This window comes from Stigmatopora nigra, chromosome 18, assembly GCF_051989575.1.
Source record: "Stigmatopora nigra isolate UIUO_SnigA chromosome 18, RoL_Snig_1.1, whole genome shotgun sequence".
NCBI classification, from domain to species: domain Eukaryota; kingdom Metazoa; phylum Chordata; class Actinopteri; order Syngnathiformes; family Syngnathidae; genus Stigmatopora; species Stigmatopora nigra.
Window position 1 is genome coordinate 5218762 of NC_135525.1, and position 27740 is coordinate 5246501.

At 36.1% G+C, this 27740-nt stretch overlaps 1 protein-coding gene across 1 annotated transcript; it reads left to right on the forward strand.

Moving 5' to 3' along the window:
- The first annotated feature begins 1965 nt into the window (after positions 1–1965).
- doc2a (double C2-like domains, alpha) lies at positions 1966–27375 on the forward strand. Its single transcript, XM_077739704.1, has 11 exons — positions 1966–2154; positions 9308–9667; positions 10479–10558; positions 12775–12849; positions 13863–13972; positions 16790–16916; positions 17019–17078; positions 20440–20636; positions 24427–24508; positions 24672–24768; positions 25686–27375. The coding sequence occupies exons 2-11, from the start codon at positions 9331–9333 to the stop codon at positions 25820–25822; spliced, it is 1302 nt and encodes a 433-aa protein (XP_077595830.1). The 5' UTR covers positions 1966–2154; positions 9308–9330; the 3' UTR covers positions 25823–27375.
- Positions 27376–27740: the final 365 nt, after the last annotated feature.

Below are 27740 nucleotides of genomic sequence, written 5' to 3' on the forward strand. Positions count from 1 at the left end.
TCGCTGTCAATGGCAGGGAAATATTATCACCAAAATACACAATTTGTTATTTTATAATCGGGACCTATTTAGATAAAATAATAATAATATGGGAAAATATGACATGAGTATGTTTTGTGGTAGTTTGGAGGGAAAAAAAATCAAAATTAATTAGGGAAAAGAAGAAAAATAATAATGTAAAAAAATAAAAAATAAATACTTTATTGCGATATTCTAGTGTGATGCATTTAAAGCAATATTATATATATTATATATTTTTAATGCAACTTTTATTAACAGCTCTCTCACAATATAAATGAGTTCATTCTTTTTCGGAAGACAAAGAAAAATATTTGCCTTTAAATTATGTTGTGTAGATCACCCCAGCTAATCATCATTGGGGAGCCAATTTGATTAAAAAAAATTATAAATTGAGTCATTAGAATACCATTTCCTGCCAAATCGAGCCTGTGAAATGGAAAGACATTTTGATTAAAAAAGAGAAATAACTGTAATCTGGAGTGATCGCTCTCATTTCTCTTGTCAAACGTAGATTTATGCTTCCAATTGACTGGGCTAGGCGTCCAATCCATTTCAAGTGGGAAAGATGGAAGAAAAACGTTCATTCGCTGCCACTCTCCCACTTCAAATGGATTGGTCATCTACTAGTGATGAAGTCATTTTAATTGGATTTAAAAGGAATAGTGGACACCACTTTATTGGACATCTATCAACGTCAAAGGCAGCAAATTATGGGGAGAATTAATTAAGTGACTTTTTATTTCCAACTTAACAATATGAGATTTTGTGGGTACAGTAATGACCGTGGATGGTCATTTATCAATTTGACACACACACACACATACACTTCTCGGCCAAATATCATGAAACTCAAGGGCATGGATTATATACAGGAAATTAAGAACATTTGTCATAATGTATTCATGTTGAATGATTATGGTGTGATTATGATACAAAAATGAAAGAATGGAAATCTTGAGTTTTTTAAATCTTTAAGGGAACGTTTGTGAGTGGAAGGTTGTTTCGGAAATTATTATTATTTGGGAGAATATTCAGTTTCAGTGCCTGAAAATGATTGGTCAAAAGTGATCAAATTCTTTATTATCCTTAGAATATGATTTACTTATTGGCTGTTTTTTTTTCTTTTCCAAATTAAAAATGATTTTAGAAATTAAACTGTTTATCCTATCTTAATAATAGAATAAAAATATATATTTGCTTTATATTGACGAAATATAACATTTAAAAAGAAACTTAAAACATTTGCTTTATTATTTAACCTCTAAATAGAAATGGTTTTAAAAATCAGATTTGCCCATTATTTTTTTCTTTTTTAATTGTATGCATGTATTATTAATAAGTATCATTATATATTTTCATTATGTAAAACAACAGCTTCTCCAAAAAATGTAATTGAATTGTTTTTAAAACATCACTTTTAAAAACAAGTAAAATTTATCAAATAAATCCCTTAAAAAATAATTAAATTATGAAACAAAATTTTTTAAAATATTTTTATCACAACCTGCTTCCCCCAAAATATAATTTAATTAAAAAAAACCTTTTAAAAACAATTAAATTCAATAAAATAAATACATGGATAAAATAAGAAAACAAAAATATATATATATACATATATTTTATTAAATCGCCCCCTACTTGTTTGTCTATTGCCTTCAAACAACGTTAATTTACCAAATAACAAGCTGTTTTTACAACTTGGACACTTGTTCATGCATTTCTGGTCAAGTGTCACAAATGTAAATACACCACATAGTATGAGTGTAAACAAAGTATAAAATCATCAGATTTTTCCACGCTACTCTGCTTCCTTCCTTTCAGCCAATGAGTTGATGCCCTATAATAAGAATACACGCTCCCCCCAACCCCCCTCGCCTCCTCCTTCCCTGATGTCCCTCTTTATTTCCCCCGAAACTTGAACTAGGAGCACTTTTCCATATCTTGCCCTCGAACGCCGCCAGCCCACCCTACGCGCCGCCCCTCTTCCCATCCTTCCTCCTCCTCATCCTCCCTCTCTCTACTCAGCGTTAGTCTCTCCGCCACCTGTTAGTCCGCCGTCTCCCTCGCTGGAATCCCCTCCTCATTCCTCTCTCCTTCTTTTTTTCTATGAGGAGTTTCCCCTCTCGTTCTCAGGTACGTCGCACCTTTTTATACCTCAGTTTTTTTTTCTTCTCCATCCGAAACGTGCAACATGTTGGCGAGCGTTTTACTGGCAAGTTCACTCATCCTCTCGACTCGCCGCTAATTGACAGGAGCTCCCAACTTGTGGCGTGCCGATGGCAGGGAGCGGCTGTGCGTAAAACGGCCAGGGATTTAAGGGTGGAGGGTCTTTGCAGGTGGATTGGCGCGGAGTTAATGAGAGATATGGATTGAAAAAGAGAAAGGAGGGGAGGCGGTCATCGGCGTGAGTCTAATTTAAAGTGAAGGCGCTAAAAGAAGAGGAGGAGGGGGTGGAAAAACATGTCCAGCGCAAATATACTCCGCCAACCTTATAACCTCACCAGCTATATTGTTGGTGTTTTATGAGAAATGAGGGTTGAAGGCGCTTCTGCTGCAGGTTTGCGTAAACTTGGAGAGGGATTTCGGATGTGTAATGTTCTTAGAGGAGAAATGGAGAGAAAATAGAGGAGATGTTGCTCATCGGGTGTGGGTTTTTTTGGCATTCTGAAGGATTTTGGTGGGATTAGGGATGAGGGATGTCCAATTTCTTTGGAATGGGAGATGTGGTCCAGCGTGGAGCTTGTATTTTTATTATAGAAGTATAATGAAAATTCAAATTTGTGTTAATGAGATTGAAAGTACATGTGAAAGATGGACATAGTTGTAGTTTGGCTATAATTGACAGTGCTAAATGTCCAATCCATTTGAAGTAACAAGGGTGGCAGCCAATGAAAATTGATTGTCAGGAAGTGATGAATTCAAAGCAGAAGGATTGGAAATATGGCAGGATTGGATGGCAATAGACCATACATTTGAACAGAGAAGGCTGTAAAGTGGGGATAGCTCAATGCTTCATTGACAGTGATAGATGTCCAATTCGTTTTCAGATGGGAAGGTTGGTTGATGAATGAATTAAGTTTCTTTCATTTTACGGTGTTGAGAGCAAAGCCATTTGGACTAAGTTAAAGTTGGAAAATAGTGACAAATAGTTAAATGTTTTGCATTTCAGAACAAATTGAATATGTATTAAAAAATATTGTTAAATACAGAAAAGAACAAAAACTTTTTTACTTTATTTCATTCACTTTCAACACTTAACTTGAGTTAAAACCCCCACTAAAATAACAATAATACATATATCAGAAAATAAAAATAGGAATTAAAAAAATAGCGTATATATTAGTATTACTTTTTTCATTCTGCATTTTCTTCCAGCAAGTGGATAAAAGACAGTGATGCTAAAAGTGCTCTCAAGTGTAATTAAGGTGCGATGAAATTCGACAGTAAGTGACATTAAAAGGATAGCGGGGCATAATCTATACCAGCGGTCGGCAATCCAAATGTTGAAAGAGCCATATTAAGCCCCAAAAACCAAAGACAGCAAAAAATTCAAAGCCTTAAAATGTAGGCAACAAATCTATGTATCTATACGTGTACATTTACATACACATATACATGTGTATGTATATATGTATGTATATATGTGTGTATATATATATGTATGTATATATGTATGTATATATGTGTGTATATATATATGTATATATGTATGCATATGTGTGTGTATATATATATATATATATATATATATATATATATATATATATATATATATATATACATATATATATATGTATGTATATATGTATCTGTATATATATGTATATATGTATGTAGATGTGTATATATATTTATATATTGCTATATTTCCCTCCCTCCATTTTTTACCATTTTCAAAATTTAAAAACAAGCTAGGGCAGCACTAAAGAGAGTGCTGACATCCGTTCTAGACACTAATCCATCCCAAAAGGTGTCAAGAAAGGCTGGGTAATGCAATTCGATCCTAATTGGGCTTCCATTCTCCACTGTCTTGGCTGCGCTCACTAAAAATTCTCCTAAGAAAAGGTCAAAACCAGAATGATCTTTGCAGTCTCCTAACATGCCATCCATAGGTGCGCTAACTCTCTTGTTGCCATGTGACCATTTTGTCATTCAGTTAGCGCATACCATCTAGCACAGCGACCAAAAGTGAGAAATTATCACCAATTCTGGTTGTAATGTCAAAACCAGAATGGCTAAAACAAAAGTAGGCTTAACCAAGAGATGTCTTTAAAAAAAGATTTCAGCACCAAAATAGTTTTTATGCACAAGAAACCCACTATATTTTGAGGATTCCTTTCCCCTAAACTCAAGTTAATATATTTTAAACCACCAATGTACTCCTCCTCCATGTGGGTGAAGTCGTCATAACTCAAATAATGAGTGAAGAGTATTCCTGATGGGAGGATAAAAAGGATGAAAGCTGGCGTCAGTAGTGCACGATCAATCAACATCTCGCTGGGAGCATTATATTATTTTATTATTTGATTTATTTTTTATCCTCTGCGGCGCCTCTGACTCTGCTCATCGCGTCAACAAGCAGCCGCATTGTCTTTACGCATGTTCGTGCGTGTGCTTGTGTGGGAATTAACCATCATTTCACCCTCCTGCTGGGTATCGTAATGAGTCACCCGTTTATCTATAGTAGACACCCAATCCAATCCATTTCAAATACTTTTAAGTGTGGCAGCAAATGCTATCCTCCCACTTCAAATGGAATGGACGTCTGGCGCCAATTATGGGCTAATGAATCTGGTTCTGTGAACTCTCTGCTGTAGACAAATCACTTTTTTTAATACTATTTTCATGGTTAAATATTTTTCATTTGTATGCTCTATGTTCCATGATATTTCGCATTTAAATATCTGTTCTTTTCAGGCCAAAATACACTAGTACGTCTACTTATGAAATTGGTTTGTTCTGGTTTTGTAACTTGGATTTTTATTTGTATGTAGAGAGGCATTGTACATGTAAAAGGTTTAATTTGAATTTTTGACATGAGAAAATTGAGATACGGGGAAAATTCAGAGCTCATTTTTGCCCTGAGATACAAGAAAAATTTGACATACGAGTATGCGGCCGCTAGCTTTTTTCAAGCTGCCAAGGGATAGTCATGATGAGGGGAGGGGCTTCTTTTAATATGGATAAAGTAGAAACAGCCAAATCTGCAAGAACTTGAAAGTAAAACAAGTATTTGAAAAAGGAGGTATATTATATATATTTCACACCAGCTGAAAACCCTCCACGCGAGTCGTGGCTGGTTCAATAACTTTAAAAAAGAACTCGGTATACACTTGTTTGTGAGGCACGGAGAAGCAGCTAGTTCCGCTTCAGCGACTGAAATGGGTCTCCGCCATTTGAGCAGAAGCTAAAGAAGTCAAATTAGTTTCGGGGCTAGCATCTGGCATGGCGCCTCGCTCCTCTGACCATAGTTTCATCTTCAGCCAAGGAGACGGCGGCCACAGCGAGCCGTCACGCGGGTTGCCCTCCGCTTGCGCTGGAAGCGGCGAGACCGCTCGCCTCTGTGACAAACGACCCTGAGACTCTGCGGGAGGTCACCAGTCGCAGGCAAAACATTGGCCAGATGGGGTACCGCTCCATTCACATTCACATTCATACTTGGGGGCAATTCAGTGTGTTCAACTAGCCTATCATGCATGTTTTGGGGATGTGGGAGGAAACCGGAGTACCCGGAGAAAACCCACGCAAGCCCAGGGAGAACATGCAAACTCCACATCGTTGGGATCAAACCCACGACCCCGAAACTGTGAGTCCGAAGCGCTATCCACTCAAGCACCGTATTGAATTTATATATCTATTTTCGGGTAATCCCATATATAAATGCCCTCTGACAAAAACAATTACAGTAGTCATTTCAAAACTCTCTAAATTGAACCATTCCGGATAAAAATCTAACAAAAAAAATGGAGTTTGCCACAGATTAGGTTTTTTTTGTAATGATTTCCTGCTTGTCCCGCGGCATTCTTATACCACAGAGTTCATTTCGTTCCACATTGTGATTATTTATATGCAAATCTTTCCCCATAGCCTTGTAATGGATTAGTTTTGTTGATGTAGCCCCTATCCTGTATTTGGATTTCTTCCACAATTTCAAATCCAAAAACTGGAAGTGTGTGTGTGTGACTCACCTCATGTGTTCCAAGTTTCCATCTTTGCAAAGTCCAGAGAAATGTGTAACACCCGAAGCATTTCACGCACAATCGATGGTTGCCGCAGGTGGTCCAGAGGGGAATTTATCAAGCGGCGCGGACACGACGCCCCCGCCGGGCCAGCTGCGTTCCTTCCGTCTTTAGAAAACACAAAGCCTTCAGATGTTTTTAACGCGGCCGCCTCTTGTTTATTTACGGACCGCAACAAACAGCCGCGTGGTCAATTTTACGTAACGGCAAAAATCCAGACAATGGTGGACCAGGAACGCCAAAATGTAATATTCATACTTTATACATATACATAAATTCATTAATACAACCAATTTGGGGTGAGACTCTTAATGGTGCAGTAGATTTCAGTGTGGGCAGGGTGGGATTGATTTCCCCTCGGCGTGTGTGTAATTGCGAGTGTGAGTGGTTGTCTGTCTCCCCTACAACTGTCTAGTGACCAATCCAGAATGTAGTATGCCTTTCACCCATACTCAGATAGGATAGGCTCCGGCACCCCACGATTAAGCGGTATTGAAATTGAAGGAATGAATAAATAAGCAAAATTATTCAGGGTGAACTCTGCCTACTGCCTGTATTTTGCTGGGTTGGACTCTAGCACCCCTGTGAACATCATGAAATGAAGGAAAATTCCATATATAAATAATATAATGCATATACATTGAATTGAAGTAAAATATATTGAACTGAATAGATGTTGAAATAAATGAATACAAGTAGAAGTCAATGAATTCAATTTTGAATAACTCATTATTTAAAAATGGTAATAAATAACAGAAAAAAATAACATAACAAATATGTAAATGCTTAATATTTTATGGTATGGTTTGTGATTGTTTTTAATAAACTTATATAGACCAGGAGTCTCAAACTTTACACAAAATATTATATAATATTGCCCATAGCAAAATATCAGATGTCAGATGGGAGGTTAAAAAAAATGACAAAATGATAATTTATCGAAGTATTTGTTTTAAGAAATGATTTGAGTAGTGAAAAAAAACACTAATAATAAAACAGCCAGAAAATCCATGGGTAATTTATATTCATTCATTTGTTGTCTGAACCCCTTATCCTCACAAGGGTTGAAACCAGAGTACCAAGAAAAAACCCACACAAGCCCAGGTAGAATATGCAAACTCCAGACAGTGAAGATCAACCTGGGATTCAACCCTTGACCCCAGACCTGTGATGCGTATGTGCTAACCACTTCATTATAGATGAAATTAGAAAAAAATCAAACTTTGAGAGGAAAATGAAGTTATAAGATAAAGGGGAGTCATGAGAAAGTATTTTTGGGGATATTCTAGGAATTTTATTGATTTTTATCATTTTTATTTGCTTTTAATTTGTTTGTATTGTGACTTGCATATCTCAACTCTAAAGATCAATTTCCCTCTTTTACTAACTACAACAGCACATACTACGCAACCTGACAGTGAATACATTTAATTTTAGCACTTCTAGTCCTCCATAGACGACTCCGCTTTGTACTGTAACATATTCTATCCCATAATCGACCAATTGTCCATGGAGGATTTGGAGGATACGCTTGAATTTGTGTCCTGAAATACTTCGTCTTTACAACAAAAAATGCCTCAAGAAGATTCCAATGTGGTGTACGCAAATGCAAATTTCAGCCCACCATCTGCCATTTTCAGCCTTAACACCCTTTTGCAAGATTTGTAATTATTTCAGCGCTCTCCTGACTCGCATATGTGTAAAATTCCCCGTGTAGGGAATTGCGGGGAGTTGCCAGAGCAACACAATTACAGTGGTACTATGGCACGGCGCTTCAACACAGAGATAGAAGACCCCCCACTAATAGCATTTCGGGGAATACTGTATTACACTGTGGCCGTTACGCGGGTGGACTATAATTGCGTGAAGGCGTGAACGTAATTGAGACTTGAGTAGCTTCAGAAAAGAGACGATTTACAATTGGCTGCCATTGACGATGATGGATGTCCATATCATTTCCACTGGGGTTGTTGTTGTTGTTGTTATGCCACCATGTGTTGACTAATTAACAAGTAATGGATGATCATCTGATTTGATGTATCTTATGACAATTGATGAATCGTATACTTGTCAAACTTGGCCAATTGCTCCCCTTATTAGGGATTGTAATGTTTTTTTTTAACTAGGTCTACAATGTCTGTCAAGTTCTTCTCTAATTCCTTCAGATTTTTCTTCAAACTTGAAAATGGACCCCGATTTTCTCACAAGAAAGACTCAAATACTTCCAGTTTACAATTTTATTGAGGTTTTGGGTGGTAGGAAATAATTACTGTTGCTGAAAGGGTTACCTGTTGTTGTTGTTGTTGTTGTTGAAAGGGTTAGGTTGAAAACCAGTTGTGTATGATCCGGTCTGAAGGGTTTTCCTGGTTCCTTTGTTGCCTGTCTTGTCCTTTGAGGCTAGACTACTGAGCTTTTATACTGGTTCATGACCTATGACCTCAGGCAGGGAATGAGGTGAGGTGAATTTGGTTTGTTTGGGTTTTTCATCCCCCTGTTGATCTGGAGGAGGGGGGCACATGGTTGACTTGACAATGTCTTATGTGTCTTGTGTCTGTCTTGCTATTGCAACCAAGATATATAACCCAAATACGGTATAAAATAAAGTTCTAACCTAAAAAAAACTCCCACCAAAATTCCTCTTAAGTGATAATTCACCATACAAACGTAACACAGTGCATATTTACTCACATAGGGCGCACTTAAAAGTCTAAAAATGTCGAAAGTGGATGGGGCGCCCAATTAGTCGGTGCGCCTTATGTATGCATTGAATTTTGAATTATATTTATGCAAAATAATCACTTCAATGAATTGGAATCATATCATTTTCATCAAATTTGCTAAATGAGGTAACACATGGGTCAACTCCATCACAGCCAAACTTCCCACTTCCAATGAATTGGACATGCTGACTAAACACTAACCACTTAGCATTGATCTTTTACCATTTGAATTGTATCTGTTTTGTTGGATTTCATTCAAAAATGAAGCTATATCATGATTACTTCTCATTTTTTTGACCTGTGATTTCACTCTTCTTGCCTTTTTAGCGTTTGGATCTAGCGCCATCCCAATGACGGTGCGTAAAGGCAAAACTTTAGCCATCACCATCCAGGAGCACATGGCCATCGACGTCTGCCCGGGACCCATCCGTCCCATCCGCCAGATCTCCGCCTACTTTCCCCGCCTCTCGCCCACGTCCTCCTTTTCGGAGCCTCTTTCGCCCAGTCAGACGGCGGCCGCCGCCGCGGCCCTTAGCCCCGGCGGCGTGGCTGGAGGGGGGAGTGGCGGTCTGCTGTCACCCTTGTTTGCGGCAGGCGGTGGCGTTGGCGGAGGAGGGGGCTCGTTGTCCACCATGAGCAGCATGGACACCTCAATTGAGGTGGACAGTTGTGACAGCGACGATAACAGTGAGTCAACTCTCATTTCAATAATTTACTGGAATTGTCTTCATTTCTAAGTCATTGGCTGCCTCTGGCGGTGATAAATTAAACAAAGTTGCTTTAAAAGAAGAATGCTATGTAAATTATGGGCACATTTAAAACTTAGCATTCATCCCAAGTCACAGAATGAATTGATAGTGAATATAGAAAACTTCATATTCTTTTTTTTTTTTAATTTTAAGATGTTAATTGATTTTTAGAACAGTGTTTAGATTAAAAATGAATAAAAGAAAAGTTTAGTATTCCCTTAATCATTTATTTTGAATTTGTGAAAGGCTTATTTTAAATAAAATCATTCATTCATTAGTAATCAGCAGTGGAGCAAAATTAAAGCTAGTTTTTTTTGTTGAAATGAAAAATAAGAGTGGCATAAAATGTGATTTTTTTTGGACACTTGTAACATCTGAAGTAGTTTAATTCCCTGTCATCTTAGTAACCTTGTTTTCAAACAAGGAATTCAAAGCTCAGTCTACTATTTCCTTAAGTCAAAACCTGACGCCATATTTCAAAATAGACTAATCCAATTTATTTGTCAACACGCTACTGTCAATCTGTGTGAAAATATTCACACAAGGCTAAAAACACACATTGCGTTTTAAGGCGTCATGCTACTATTTTTGAATTCTATCATGTTTAGCCCTCAGAGAAACAAAAAAACATGTCATGCATTATTTGAACTAAAAATGACTGCTCGTGAATCCCCTAAAACGACACATGGAGGTGTCAAGAAGATGAATTTGCGTCATTATGAATGATGTGAAATGTGTTCTTTTAACAGCTTCTTTGGGGACATTGGAGTTCGATCTGCTGTATGAGCGAGCCACAAGTTCCTTACATTGCACTGTCCTCAAGGCAAAGGTACTAAAAACAACTCATTAAGTTTGGGATTTTTGTTGTGCCATCCGTAAAAGTACCCTATTTTTCCTGACTATAAACAGCACTAGCCAAAAAATTCACAATGAAAGGGAAAAAAATATAGTAAAATATATACAAGTCACATTGGAGCATTAATCAAGATTTTTGGGAGAACAGATGCCATCTTGAAGGGCATTTAAAACAAAGAAAATAAGTTGTGTAATAATATTCTAATAATTTCACACAAGAACTGCTGCTAATAGTACCAAAAATACGCTAATTTGCTTTACATCCAAAAGTGAAATGGTCGGAGATATGTATTCATGTCTACATTCATATAAATGTACACATACACATATATATATATATATCTATCTATCTATATATATATATATATATATATATATATATATATATATATATATATATATATATATATATATATATATATATATATATATATATATATATATATATATATATATATATATATATATATATATATATAGATAGATAGATATATATATATGTGTATGTGTACATTTATATGAATGTAGACATGAATACATATCTCCGACCATTTCACTTATATATATATATATATATATATATATATATATATATATATATATATATATATATATATATATATATATATATATATATATATATATATATATATATATATATATATATACATACACATATATATATATATATATATATATATATATATATATATATATATATATATATATATATATATATATATATATATAAAGTGAAATGGTCGTATACCTGTATACATATACATGTATACATATACAAGTATACATATACTTATATATGTATACCTGTATACATATACATGTATATGTATACCTGTATACATATTCATGTATATGTATACATGTATACATATACATGTATACATATACATGTATACAGATACATGTATACATATACATGTATACAGATACATGTATGCATATACATGTATACATATACATGTATACATATACATGTATACGTATACATGTATACGTATACATGTATATGTATACATGTATATATTTACATGCAGTTGGTCTTAACATTCAGCCATTTATTTTGATGAAGAACCTCATAGCAGAATGATGATTGAATGCCGCGTGATTTGACGTCTATATCACTGTCACTGTAGTAGAAAGTGTTAAAAAAACAAACCCCATTTTGGATCAAACGTGGTTCTCTGCTATTATCTTTTTCCGCATGTCATTTGAAGATATTACAAGCAGCGCATTTGTTTCGGAGAGAGAGCGTCGCTTTGATGTCGAGCCGCCGGCACGACTGGAAAATCTCGATAGCGGCGGATGAAAGCCCCGCAAATGAATCGGAACGTTTGGAATAGAGGCGTTCAAAGACGGCAGATACGAGTCGAGGGGCTAACGTGGCAATACAGTGGTCATGTGTTACATTTTGCTTCCGTTATCGGGGAAAGGAAAACTTGAGCTGTTATAGAGAGGCGGAAAAAATAGATCAATAAAAATCAAGTCATAAATAAATGCTGGGCAGCCCGGCGGATGAGTGTTTAGCACGTCGGCCTCACAGTGGGGGACCTGAGTTCAAATCCAGGTCAGTCCACCTGTGTGGAGTTTGAATGTGGCCCGAAGTTAGCTGGGATAGGCTCCGGCACCCCCCGCGACCATAGTGAGGATAAAGCACTTCAGTAAATGAGATGAGACAATGAGAGCTAAAATATTTGTGATATTGTCAAATTTGTGAAGACCATTCATGTTGTCTTCATTAAAAAAAAAGTGGATTGTGGGCTGAAATAAACCCCAAATAAACATCTTTATTAAGCTAGTTTTTGACCAAATATACTTATGTCTTATATAGGGTTAAGTCATTAAAACATGGTCAATGTCCAAGTGTGTTCAGATCATTTTTTCTCATTTTTAGATGCTACTTAGTGTTTAAAAAAAAAAAAGTTGGAGGTCTCCTGAATAATGAATGGAATGAAGAAGTTTGGCACTAAGCCCTTTTTCTCTCAAATCCAGCGGCTCTTTCCGGGCACTAATTCAATCTCTTAATGAAAGCTTCACCTTTGTGTCAGGCTGTCCGCTAATGGATCTTTCTGGGCGTTTGCTCAAATATCTCGCCACCCTTTATTCCTTTTCCACTCACGTACCATCCATCCATCCATTCATCCATCCATTCATCTCTTTATCTGTTTGCAGGGTCTCAAACCGATGGATTTCAACGGCCTTGCCGATCCCTACGTCAAACTTCACCTTTTGCCCGGAGCTTGCAAGGTTGGAAATCTCTTCCTTTATCGTTTAAATGTCTTGTTTTTCTGAATTTTAAAAGAAGTAGATGAAATTTTATTGCAGCTTCGGGCAACTTGTAAACACAGTATTCTGTTAAGAAGCCACCAGAGCTAATAAAAAAATGCTATTGTAGACATCCAATCAATTTACTTTATATAGTACATAAAGCATTGGAGGTTTAACAAAGTACTTCAACATTTTATGAATACAGTGGTATCTTTTTTGCATGGCAACATGCTTATAACATAAACAAATTGAAATGAACTTGATTATGATGCAGACACAATCAAAAATAAGTTTCATCTAACCTTACACTAAAATTAATGACTATTTTTGTTTTATATTTTGATACCTTTCTTCTCCCCGGTTGGCTGTATTTGCCCCGCCTCCACAATAACTTTCAGATGCAACCTATTGAGGGTTGTTTGCTTTTGTATTCCCTTTAAAATATTCTGAAAATGATGCACACAAATGTCTTGACAATAGGATAACGCACGACCACCTGCCAACAAGAAGAAATATATACTCCTCTCGTATTAGCGATCAAGCTCCGCTATTCGCAATGACTAACAAGGAAAAAAAACACTGAAAAAAAATGCAATGCTCCGCCCAGTGCTCGCAGAGACATTACAAAGAGGGAATGTTCACTGTCTGCTCGTATATCAAAATTTGTCTCGTATCTCAAGGTACATATCTACTCAAAAATTTGTCTCGTATCTCAAGATAAATATCTACTAAAAAATGTGTCTCAATTAATTAAATAATGAACAACCAAATTGTTTAACAGTTTAAACAACGGCTATTTTCAACGGCCAATAAATTGTCCATATACATTGTCTAGACCTATACAAGACCTAGAAAAGCCTCCAAATGAATAGCAAGCGACCAAAAATGTACAAAAAGAGCTCATCAAAAATAATCAGTAATTAATCAAGTAATCATTCGTGTGGGTGCTAGTTATCGGATTGTCATGTAGCATTTTTTTGTGTATTTTGCAGGCCAACAAACTGAAAACCAAGACAGTGCGTAACACCCTGCACCCGGTGTGGAACGAGACTTTGACGTACTGCGGCATCACCGAGGAGGACATGTATCGTAAGACTCTGCGGTAAATATTGGCTTCGGTTTTCTCCTATTTCCGTCCTAAGCCTTTGAGGCCCTCGTTGCGTTCCCACACTCGCCGCTATCGTCGCCCGTCGGGATCAGTCAAGATCTCCCCTTCATTCCTGACTGTCTTTGTCTAGTCGTGACAGATTGGGGTCACGCTTAAGCACCACGGGGTGTTTTAATTTCCCAGATCTCTGAAGGTGAGAAAAACTAGGAATTGTCGCACCGACGAGACTAAAACTTTGGACCCGTAGGATTTACGGGATTGACGCTTGATCTCGGTGCAGCACAGGAGATTTAAAGAATGAGAAGGAGCGATTTAGTTTGATTTGAGAGGGGAGATAGGACGTGAAGTGTGGAGACATGTTAGCGAATTGACTGTTAAGCGCTACATTTAAAGTGGATGACAGGATCCGCCTGATTAGCTGTGAATGACATTTAAAGTTATCACTACCTGCAAAAAAATCTGCAACTTTTGAAGGAATTTAATGTCATCAAATTTGAAAAAAAAAAACATTCCTAGTGCAGGTACTGCAATATTGCGTCTGTATCTTGAGAGGTAAGATTAAAAACTGCAAAGTAATACACTCTTCCTATCATATGAACACACTATTTTTCTCTCTTGAAAGTTATAATCCATCCAATTTCTGCTCTGCAGGTTTATACAAATATGACAACAGAGCATAACTCTTATTTTCTTGGGATGTAATAGATTTTTTTCTTTCGTATTTTTACTCTCCCACCTACCTACATCCCCAGTTTATCTCCACCACTGCAGGAAGTTGATTCAGGTCCAGGAACCCGTCAGGGATATCATTTGGAAGCGTATCATTTTTATTACAAGGCAGTCTTATTCATTGCCTACCACTGACAGAGATAAACGTCAAGTCTATTTTAACAGGGACGGCCTAGCGGCAAGTAAAATAAATTATATTTCAATTATTATAAAGGCTTGGCGGCCCGGTAGCCGAGTAGTTAGCATGTTTGCCTCGCAGTTCTGTAGTCAAGGGTTCGATCCCAGGACAGTCGTTATTATGTGGATTTTGCATCCTAAAAAATATGCACAATAGGCTAATTGAACAATCTAAATTGCCTTTAGATATTATTTTTTTTTCTATTATTATTTTTTTTAATGTAAAGAACATGAAAATCTTATATCCAATGAAATTTCCCGAATACGGGATGAAGAAAGTAATCTAATCTAATCATTGAATAAATAATAAAATGAATAAAAATTCAAATATATATGCATTTTAAAAAAGAATTAAACATGTATTTTTAATCCATAAGACAATACTTACCAGTCATGTTTTTTTATTTAAATTTTAGTAGGAAAAATGTGATTGAAAAGATTTAAAATAACTAAAACCATATTTTTGTGTTCATCTTAACAAAATAGATGAACAACATCTGTCCCCTTTTCTGCAATCACATCTATATATATCATATATATCATATCCTAAGGACAGAATTCGCCTTCCTATAAGATGGAATCCAATTTGTAGCCATAGCTTACAATACAAAAGCTGTACATTGAAATCAATTCAAGCCACTGCCTCGCATCGCATTGCACAGCCTCTGGTTTCGCCTGGCTGTGTGTCTGCATTTGATTGCAAATATGCCTGTATGGGGTGGCAGGTGGAAAGTTTTGATAAATCCATAAATATGGATTGACTCTCTCCAGCGTGATACACTCTCCTAAAGAACTGAAAGTGTGGGCGTATTGCAGAGACACTATGGGAGGATTTGCACATAGGGGAATTCATATTTAAATGACTTGAAGTCTAATGTGGAGGACCAGGAAAGACAAAAATTATAAATTGAAATAAATGCAAAAAAATGAATACAATTGGAACTACCATTGCAGTTGATGTTTATGTGTGTGTACACATATATATATATATATATATATATATATATATATATATATATATATATATATATATATATATATATATATATATATATATATATATATATATATATATATATATATATATATATATATATATATATATATATATATATATATATATATATATATATATATATATATATATATATATATATATATATATATATATATATATATATATATATATATATATATATATATATATATATATATATATATATATATATATATATATATATATATATATATATATATATATATATATATATATATATATATATATATATATATATATATATATATACATATATATATATATACACATATATATATATATATATATATATATATATATATATATATATATATATATATATATATATATATATATATATATATATATATATATATATATATATATATATATATATATATATATATATATATATATATATATATATATATATATATATATATATATATATATATATATATATATATATATATATATATATATATATATATATATTAATATAAGAATAAAGAAAAGTTGAAATAAAAATTAAATGAAAAAAATGACATTTAAAACTAAATTGCAATGAAATTAATTAAAATACCGTCATTTTTCGACTATAACCTCAGTTTTGAACCCTCCTGTTCATATTCCAGTGCAGCTTACACATTGACTTTTACAGGCAGATTTTTTACTTCAAATGAATTGGATTTGAACATCTACAAGTAAAAACTTAAATTTGAAAGATAGATCTTAGCCAGATTAAGTACACATTTTATTTTGAGCTCATTGTCCACCATTGGCGGCTCTCGACGTCCAATACATTAAAAGCTTACTGCCACATTTTCATTTTCTATCTTTAAAATTTGCCTTCTTTGTTTTTTCCGCAGGGTGTCGGTGTGCGACGAGGACAAACTGACGCACAACGAGTTCATCGGGGAATCGCGGGTAGCCCTCCGCCGCGTCAAGCCTGACCAGACCAAACACTTCAATATCTGTCTGGAGCACCCCCCACCTGTAAGAAGGCTAAAATATATATATATTTTTTAATCCAAATTTTGTCTTGAAAAACCCCGGGACATGACAGACTTTAGTCCATTTCTTTTTCCTACCTTGCAGCTTCCCTCGCCGACCGCCATGAGCACCGCCCTCAGAGGCATCTCCTGTTACCTACGAGAGGTAAGCTCACTTTTAGTCCTCCATCACATCATGAGTGGTTAGTGGATCGGTCTAATAGTTTTGGGCTCTAAGGTTCGATCCCTGGGGTGTACTTTGCTGTGTGGAGTTTGCATCTTTTACCCAGGCTTGCGTAGGTTTTTTGTGGGTACTCCAGTTTCCACCCACATTGCAGAAACATGCGCTGTAGGCTTTTTGATCACTCTATATTGCCCTGAGATATGAGTGTGAGCGTGAATGGTTGTTATTCTCCTTGTGCCTTGTGATTGGCTGGCCACCAATCCAGGGTGTGTCCCCGACTAGTGCCCATAGATAGGCTCAAGCACCCCCTATGAGGATAAGCGATTCGGAAAATGAATAAATGCCAGCGATGGACATTGATACTCTTTTTAAAATTTTATTCATTAGTTCTCTTTAAACATGGACTTTTCTTAATTTATTATAACATGTTTTGATTGATTTAATTTATTTCATATTTATCTCTTTAGTTAATTTATTTTTATCAATAGAAGTTTTTTGTCCCACATTTATTTATTTAGATTTCAACATTTATGTAAAATTTTATTTTATCCTCTTTACTTATTGATCCGTTTTTTTATCTAAACATTTTAAACATTTATATTTCCAAAATTTACTTTCATCTTTTATTCATTTCAATATTATGTGACCTATTACAATATTTATTTTATCTTTTCATTCATTTTCAACACCACTTAGAGCAGGGATAGGGAACCTATATGCTCAGAAGCCATATGTGGCTCTTTTGATGGGTGTATATGGCTCTCCGCCTATTTAAATCATAGTTTTTCTTCATGAAACTCTTCTGCATGCATTCTCTCAATGACCAGTCAGTCTTTAGGCACACAGAAACATAATTACTGAATTTGTAAAGAGCTAACCTCAGCAACAAAACACATCCCGCTAACTCTGTCACAAATCCATTGATCGTCTTGTAATGTTCATCCATTTCCTCCCCCATGAAAAAAAAAGTCATTCCCACATTTGTTCAGGCGTGCCACCATACCTTCAACGCGTATTTTCCCCCCGCCAGCCTAATGACTCTCTTTCGATCCGCCCGCGTCTTTTTATTAAGAAATGATCATCCCTAATTGCCTAGCTTTTAGAAAAAAACGACCAAAAATACGAGAGACGCAGTCGTGAGTCGAGGAGACAATTAGCCAAGAGGGGGCTGATAATGAGACGTGTGGCGTATTGATCATTTTACCGCGTTTGTCCATCTCTCGCCTCCAGATAAGACTTAATGAGAGATGGAGGGATACGCCAGAAATGAGAAAATCGCCTTCTGCTTTTATAAGAAATCATAGATCAGGGGTGTTAAACATACGGCCTGCGGGCCGGATCTGGCCCGTCTGGTGGTTTGGTACGGCCCGGAGAAGAAAACTGCATTGTATAAAAGAAATATGAATTTTCTTTAAAATTTGCAGTGTTTTAGTACGTGCAGACAACATGAATGGACATTTATTTATGTTCTTATGTTATTCTCTTGTTCATAATATATTGTTCATAATGTAAAAGGAAATTTCTGTTAATAAATATTTTGATAATTTACTCATTCTTTGCACTAATTATTAGTATTAGTGACTAATACAAAGGAAAAAATAGTGGGCTTATTGTTAGTTCTATGTCATTTTGCAATGAGTTTACTGGTCGAAAGTGACTCTGCGGGTGGGGTCATGGCCTCTAGCGATTCTATCCTCCTTCTTCCACTTGTCACTTTGCATCTTCGACACCTCGTTCCCGTGTCAAAAGAACCGATCGCGGTTTTGTACTCATCCGTGTAAAATACGCTGCGTTTAGCGTGGGTGTACGCTTCACTTCTGACATGTTTTGCGGAAAACTGAACTGGTGGAAAAACGGTGAAGTTGACGCTGAACAGAATCAAGGCTATTATTGATGTTGGGGCTTTTTACGTTTTGGGAAATTATTGAACTTGTGACCCCGTCGTTGACGTCTGAATGAACGAATGTATGAAGATGGCTTTTATACATTGGAGTCAGCATAAGACAGCTTTTATCTGGATGTGCTTTATGAAACATTCTCACACTTGGATGAATTTGTCCTTGTGTATTGTGCTCGTCAATAAAAGGGATAAACATAGTTTCTATATTGTACATCTGAAAAATGTTTTTTTTTCCTGAAGCACACGAACACGTACATTTGAGCCCACTGCAGCAAATCGATGTGTTTTTCTTCTGTCACGACATTAGGACTAATGGCGGAAAGTTGGAAGGTAGAACTTGTTCTCATTTACAATCAATATAGGCTTGTCTTTTTTCATCAATCCTAGAAATCCTAAAAAAACGACAACTTGGATTTTTCTGGCTCTTGTGGCTTATCGGTCAAAATTATTTGAGTCGTGCGTTGGCGTTTGATGGCATTTTGGGGGATTAGACGAAAGGTACGACAGATAAGTTCGAGCACTAGGCGGGGGACAGTCGGAATTGGTGGTCGGCCAATCACAGGGCACGATGAGATGGACAACCATTCATGCTCACACTCATACTTAGGGACAATTTAAAGTGTTCAAACAGGGTACCATGCATGTTTTGGGGATTTAGGGGGAAAACGGAGTACCCGGAGAAAACCCACGCAAGGCAGGGTTCTATCAAGAATAATGTAAGCTGAACTCAAGCTTTGTGTGTGGGCTGTTTTTGGGTTTGTGATGGTTGGAAATTTAGACACCCACACTTTTAATAGTTTAATTAAAAATGTATTACAATAAGGCGCTTCATTGAATGAGTGATTAGCGTGTTTGCCTAACAATTCTGGGGTTGAGGGTTTGATCCCTGGTCAGTCCTCACTATGTGGAGTTTGCATGTTGTCCTCAGACTTGTGTGGATTTTCTCTGGGTACTCTGGTTTTCTCCCAAATCCCAAAGACATGTGCATTAGACTGGTTGAACACTCCAAATTGCTCCTAAAGTGTAAATAGTTGTCCTTTATCCCCTACTAGGGATAGGCTCCAGCACCCCTAGCGAGCACCCCTTGTGAGGATAAGCGTTTTTTTCGGAAAACGAATTATGAATTATTAAATTCTGCATACTGCTATTCAACATAGAGGATAAAAAAGATAAATGGTAGATGTCCAATTCATTTTGAATAGTGAAAGAAATTAATAGCTAAAGTTTAATGACAAATTGTTTTGGGAAATACTGCAGCTCATCAATGAGTAATTCCATTCTGGTGGCCTTGATTCCAATAGACGTCCAATCCCAAGCTGTGGGTCAAAATGTCAACTGTGAATCCCAGTCGCTGCTGGAACTTTTTGATTACTTTTGCATTCCCGCTGCTTACGCCTTCTGTCGCTTGATGTGTCCGGTGTATGTGTGGGTATGTGTCCTCAGTGGGAGACGGAGCAACAGAGAAGCCTGGAGGAGAGAGGCCGCCTGCTGCTCTGCCTGCAATACGTACCCCCGGCCAACCCCCCTGACGACGAGGGGGCTAAAGAGAGAGCCCGTGGCGGCCTGTGCGTGGGAGTCAAGCGCTGCGCCCACCTGGCGGCCATGGACGTCAACGGATTCTCTGATCCCTACGTCAAAACGTGAGTGTGTCTTGTCTTCCTTGATTTTATTTATTTTTTCAACCAATTGAAACAAAAGCATTGGAAATAGGATTAGAATTGATTTTATTTTTGGGTGATTTGTTTCTGGTAAAGTTTTATCAGAAACAAAATGGATAAATATGTGAATACACTAATGTTGAATAGGGTGGCGCGTTGGTTGAGTGGTTAGTGTGTCGGACTCGCAGTTCTGGGGTTCTGGGTTCAAATCCAGCTTGGTCTATCTATGTGGAGTTTGCATGCTCTTTATTGGTCATCTGTTTAAGATTGGGCGTGAATCATTGTTTGTCTAATTGTGCCCTCTGATTGGCTGATAAACCAATTCTTTGCCTATTGTTTGAAATTGCCTGGGATAGGCTCCAGCACCACCGCAAACCTTTTAAATATAAGTAGTATGTACAGAAAATGAATAAATGGAGGAAATGTTAACTACTCACTTGCCATTGACAGCAATTGACATCCAATCAAGAAAAAAATACCAAATACATAAATGAAAATTAAAATAAATGCTAATGTTTAAAAGGTCCAATACATGTTTTAAATATGCAAATAAATAAATTACACATCACACTTGGATTGGACACTTCAAATGGATTGGACTACCGCTGCCGAACTCCCACTTTAAATGAAATTGGACATCTATCCGCCTCACGCTAATACGACTATCATCATCATTGGCACTAAATGAAATAAATGACAGTACCCGAATGGTCTTCTAGTGACCGACTCGCCCCATCCGTCATGGTAATGGCGACGGACGATCGCCGCACCCCCGGGGCATTCGTCAAGCTAACGACCCTAACGTCTCTCGTCTGAAAAAAAAGGGGGTGAAGCGCCCTCCCGGCCAAGGGGTCGACCCGCCAAACCGCGACGGGGTTGTTAGCGTCACAAGTGTCCCTGGTCGTGCCATTACTCAGCGACGCTCGCCGGGCAATACCGCACGTGTCGGCGAGGTCGGCCACGATCCTTTCGCTTGACTGATGCACTCTGACAGGAAAGGGACAAATGAGCGCCCAAATGTTTTTAATGCCACCATTTTTTTTTCCTCCTGTTGGGGATTCCTTCATGTTCCTGGAAAGAGTGGGCGGCATAAACAACTCAGTCCATTTGAACGCTCTGCTGTGCAATACCACTTATAGTTATGTACTACTACTACTACGCTAAATGCTATTTGCTGTTAGCATTTCATAAGGGAGGGATCATATTTCAATGTTATTGATGGTCATAGATGTCCAAAACCATTTGGACTTGAATTAAATGAATGGGCAATTTATTGCTACAAATACAAATATTATACAATTAAATAATATTAAATATATAATATATATATAGTATTAAATATTAAATATATAATATATAGTATTAAATATTAAATAATAATAATAAATTATTAAAAATTAAAAGTGATACATATTCAATATATAATATATATTATTAAATATTAAATAATAATAAATTATTAAAAATTAAAAGTGATACATATTAAATATATAATGTATAATATTAAATAATACAGATACAAATATTGGTATGTCCGCCGCCTCGCACTTTTCACATCGAGGGTTCAATCCTCAGTGGATTCCAAAATTTTCTGTGTGAAATTTGCATGTTCTTTGCGTGGGTTTTCTTCAGGGACCCCGCAGATATCCGACCAAAATGTGCATGCTAGGTTGAGTGAATTTTTTTTTTCTCTTTTTGTGCCCTGCGATTGGCTGGCAACTAGTTTAGGATCTCTCCTGCTTGCTGCCTATTGTTGGGTGGGATAGGCTCCAGCACCCCCATGACCCTTTTAAAGAATGAGCAACATAGAAAATGAATGCATATTGGTAACTGAGTTAAGAAAAACATATGTACTGCAAATATTTTAATACCTTTCCATTTAAAATAGAACGTATTCTATATAGGTAAAGGTTATAAATACATTTAAAATTTGTTTTTTAAACATCTATAGTACTATAAAGAATGCAGTTTTATTAAACAAACAATACTTTGGTTCATTATATACAGTATACAGTACAGTATATGAAGTAGGCAAATTAGTATTTGTATAACATAAATACATGAAAATAACAGTTTATCAGTTTGTCGTTAAAGGTATTCAATTAAAACTGAAAACTGGTTAAATCTGGTTTTGTGGGTTAGGGTAGCATAGAAAAAATCTGGACTTTTTCACCCAAATCAAAACAAATATATACTTTACAGAAGTGACGTCGTCACTTATTAATTTAGCAATTGAGAAAAAATATTGGGCACTTGCTCCAGCACCCGCGTTACGTCCTTTGCGCGCTGCCAAGCGAGCCTCCGCCTCCCACTGCTGCTGCTGCGTCGCCTCGTTTCTCTTGACGAGCCCGCCGGCATCACCGACCTTCCGCCAACAAGATTCTTTGTTGTGTCTACGTGCGCGTGGGGGAACATACGCTAGCTAGCAGACGTGGTGAGATGTGGGTGGAAAAATCCAAAATAATTCTCCTTCCAACCGCTTTGGGTAGCATTTTTTTTCCAATCCGGATGGCATCATTTTATGGGCATCCGGAAATTGGGTGGCTATTTTTCATCCTTCTGTTTTGAATTGAAATGAGTTCATAGCATGTAAACTGAGCAGGTAAATTTGTCTAATCCTCCCACTTCAACTGGATTGGACGTCCACTGTCGTTAATGTTAATGATGTGACATTTTCTATGGTTATTTTACATGTTTATCGTCATTATTACCGTACAGCTGGTTTTGAGATGGAGATTTTGGTCATTAAATGGTGCCCAATTTGCGCCAACTTACTACATTTTGGGAATTTGTGTATAATGTTAGATTTCATGCCACAATTCCACGAGTTTAATGTGACAATTGCATCCCTCAAACGTGTTTGAAGCGTACAAGATTGTGTTTTAAGCATACAAAAACATGGTTTTGATATAAATTCACAATTATCTTGCACTTATGTCTTTAGAAAACCTGTTTCTATTATGCACTTCACTTGCGCTCGTAATTTATTTCAAGTTACAGTTTGTCACTTTTTGTAACTAATCAGGAGTTAGAATGCAGGGCAAATTATGATTAGCTGTCAATCATGATAAAAATATTTGCTTTGGAAAAAAATCTATCCATTAATTTTAAGTACTTAGAGGTAAACACTGTTCTGTGATATTTTAATTCAATTTTATTCACCAAATGTCAATCATATGTGAGTAATGCATGCAAGACAATTGAAAATATAGCAACAGATCATCCACACAGAACACATTTTGTTCCAAAATCAATATTTATTCATAAATGGTAACATAGTACTCTTAAAAGTTTAAACCACAAGTCACATATGTTTTTACATTTAAGCAACAACAAAAAAGTGCTACTGTGATGCTACTTGATGTGTTTAACAGGTATTTTTAATGTCAATTTAAAAAAATAAAGCAAATAATTGTATAATTTGTTAACAAGTAATCCAAAATGTATGGGAACATACCATTATATAAAATGGCCCATATATTGATGGCATCATATTGCAAAAAATAGTCTGGAATTGCGAGAATTTAATCAGATAATCGATTTAATCATCAGTACATGATCAAGTTGACCGATAATGCAGAAGCGAGGGAAAAAATCCGCATTTTATTTCAAAAGTGTACAAGAATTTACATTGTTTTTTTTGTGTGCTTAAAATATTCTTGAACTATGAGAAGCACATTTGGAAATCCAAAATGTGAAGTCATTTGTACTCTTGGTAGCAGATGGAGAATTCCCAGTGGAATAAAATGCCTGTCACGCTTTTTGTCTCCAGGTACCTCAAGCCAGATGTTCAGAAAAAGTCCAAACACAAAACGGCAGTCATCAAAAAGACTCTCAACCCGGAGTTTAATGAGGTAACACTGTCAATGTTTTGGTGAAGGCAAAGCCAGAGGAAAAAAAAAAAAAAAAGTCTGGTTTGGGCAATCGGGCGGCAACGCTCGGTCAGTTTCCATTTGCCTGCCTGCCTGCCTGCCTCATTAAGGGATGACGGCGCCGCCTTTTGTCGCCTCTGGTCAGGAGTTCTTCTACGAGATCTCCTTCTCGGAGCTCATCAACAAGACGTTAGAGATCACCGTCTGGGATTACGATCTGGGCAAGTCCAATGACTTCATTGGTGAGTTTTCAAGGGCAAGTGCCCTATTTTTATTATTATTTTTTTTTTTGCTCATAAAAAAACATCATTAAAACCGTTAGACCATAATATTAACACTACAAAATATGATACCTATACAAAGTTTGTGGATGCCTAGTCTCAATTATAGTTATAATCTTTTTTTTCATTAAGAATCTGATTTTTTTTATCAAAGAATTCCTAAAATGTTCATTAAAAAGATCAACAAAATGAATAAAATGTTGAAAAGTGCAGTTTTATGGTATAAAAACAAAAAAATACATGTTAGTTACGGTTATTGATGTCAGTTATATAAACACTGATAAATAATAAATGGTATAGAATAAAATAGAATAGATTATGAATAACAATTTTAATCCAATTTGATTTAAAAAAGTAATTGCTTAAAATAAAGAATCTAATTTTTATTATTATTCAGCTTGAGTTCACTTTTATATATTTTATTCAAGTAATTAAGAAAAATCCAATTCATCTATATATATATAGTATATAAATGTATATATTTACAGGTTTTTTTTTAGATTTAAGAAAAATTAAACTCAGTTTATTTTTTTATACAATGTTGTTTTTGTTATTTCAAAATATTTTAAAAAAGACTTGTAAACTCCATTACAGAAAGTAACTTAATAAAACAACTTTTTCTTATTTTATCAAAATATAAACAACAAGCACTTTAACAATTGCAACATAAATATATGAATAAATAAATGAGAAAATATTTACAACCCCCCCTCCCTTTTTTCTCTCTAAAAATCACTCCCCAAAAACAAATAAACAAAATAATATTTGCTGTACCAAGACAACAACAATAGACCAGTGGATTTAAACTAGTAGAACTGGTCCATGTTTGAATCCATGACGTTTTATATTGATGGTGTAACCTTCTTTCCTCCCTCTAGGGGGCGTGTCCTTAGGATGCCACTCGCAGGGGGAGACCCTTCAACACTGGAGAGACTGTCTGAAGAACAAAGGCCAGAAGGTAGAACGCTGGCACACGTTGACCAACGAGCTGCCCGGTTCAACCGCGCAAGAATGAAGCGCCCGCCGCCGTCGCCGCTCTTTTTCCGCACGCCCGTTAACGGACTTCATCGATTACGATAACCCAAAACGGGGGGTCCAAGAAAACAAAATGGCGACGGGCCCGCCGCCGCCGCCGCTCACATCCATTTTGCTGGCTCTCGACGTCACGTGTTTTGCAAAAAGTCGGGAGTTTTCATATCAAAAACCGTGGCGGCTGGTGGCGCTCGCCAAAAAGTAAGTGCACGCATGCACAGTTGCGCGTTTTTGCAAAATTATTTCAGTAAGGAGACATCAAGATTGTTGCGTTTTTTTTCTTCAAGTGGTTTTAGTGTTTCTTACATACTTGAAGGCAGTTTTTCCCAACTTTTAATATCGAGAATAGCTAGATTTTTCGGAAATTTTCGTCAAAAAAACATCGGGAAATACAGAAGGATGGGAAAATAATACTGGCCCTTTAAAAATAGGAAATTAGTTAAACACAGACCAAGCAATTGGATTTTTTTTTCATTCATGTTGACAGATAATGTGTTCACAAATATCCATAAACTTAAAATTCTTGGAATTTACCGTTTTTTTCTCGCATATTAGTCGTCTCCGCGTATAAGCCGCAACCTCCAAATTGCCTTAAAATTGTTACATTTTATAATTTTCCTCGTATTAGACGTATTCACACATTCATAGTTTTAATAGGGAGTCCAAATGTGTTACTTTGAAGGGAAAATCTTTAAAAAAAATCATTGTACATGTAATTTCTAATATACTGTATTAATCAAAAGGATCATCTGCTGGATTGCATATTCCTAAAAGCTGTTGCCTGCACATAGACAAATTCAAAAAGGAAGTCATGTGACCAGTACAACCAGGTGAGAAAGTGGCAACCCTGAGCAAGCAATAGGAGGCACAAGTAAGTGAGTTTTTTCACGTTTTATGCAAGATAAGGTTATTTTTTTCTTGAATTTCATTCATAGGCATCAAAATGAATTTAGTTTAGCGTTTTATATGTCTATATTATATTTTATAAGTCTAATTCGTGCGTATATAAGCCGTACCCTTGATTTAGTCATCATTTTTTTGCGATAAATATGCGAGAAAATACAGTATTCGTTCATTTCGGATGTTACTATTTGAGCCAATCACATGCGAGTATCCCATCCTGTCCAAGTGATGTCATTAATACCCAAATGGAGTCCGATAATCATGTCATGGTAATCTCTAAAAAAAGGCAGAGGTTGGGAATCACTGCTGTAAAAGATTTAATGCTTCCGAGAATCTTCGGGTTCTCCATTTATCGGATTTTGGATCAGTTAGGAGAATCAGTTCTTCCACTTTAATGACTTTTTTGTCAATCCTTTGCATGTTGGGTGTTGCTCGAATCAAAACAAAGTGATCTTGTTTACGACATTTGTGTTTTTCCAATGTGGTAAAAAAAAAATGTCAAGATGGTCCACGATGATCTGTTTTGAACAAATTCTCGTGTTGCAGTAAGTGCTAAAATTTGGGCTGATTTTTCCGTTTAAATGTGCTCATGTAGTACACCTTTTTCACCAAAGGGGCGCTATTTTTCCATTTTTTTCGGGAATTTGAAGTTTTTTCGTCAGTTTCGGAATAGCATTTTCTCGAACTGTAGCCAAAAAGTACTTGACTGCCATCTCGTGGCAAGGATGCGTCATTCCAAACAATTTTTTTTTTGTAAATGGGGACGTGGCTTTTATTTATTTTTTTAATGTTTACTGTATATCCCGTCTTTTGAACAAAAAAAAAAAAACAGAACGCTGCAATTTATGTGAGGCATGCTGACAAATGTATGTACAAAAAAATAATCTATATAGTATATTAAGGTTGGGTGGGGGTCTTATTTGTCTTGAGCATGGTTTTTGTTTGTTTTCACTTGTTTTTGTGAATCTTTCGATTACACGATGAAAAGGCCAATAAAT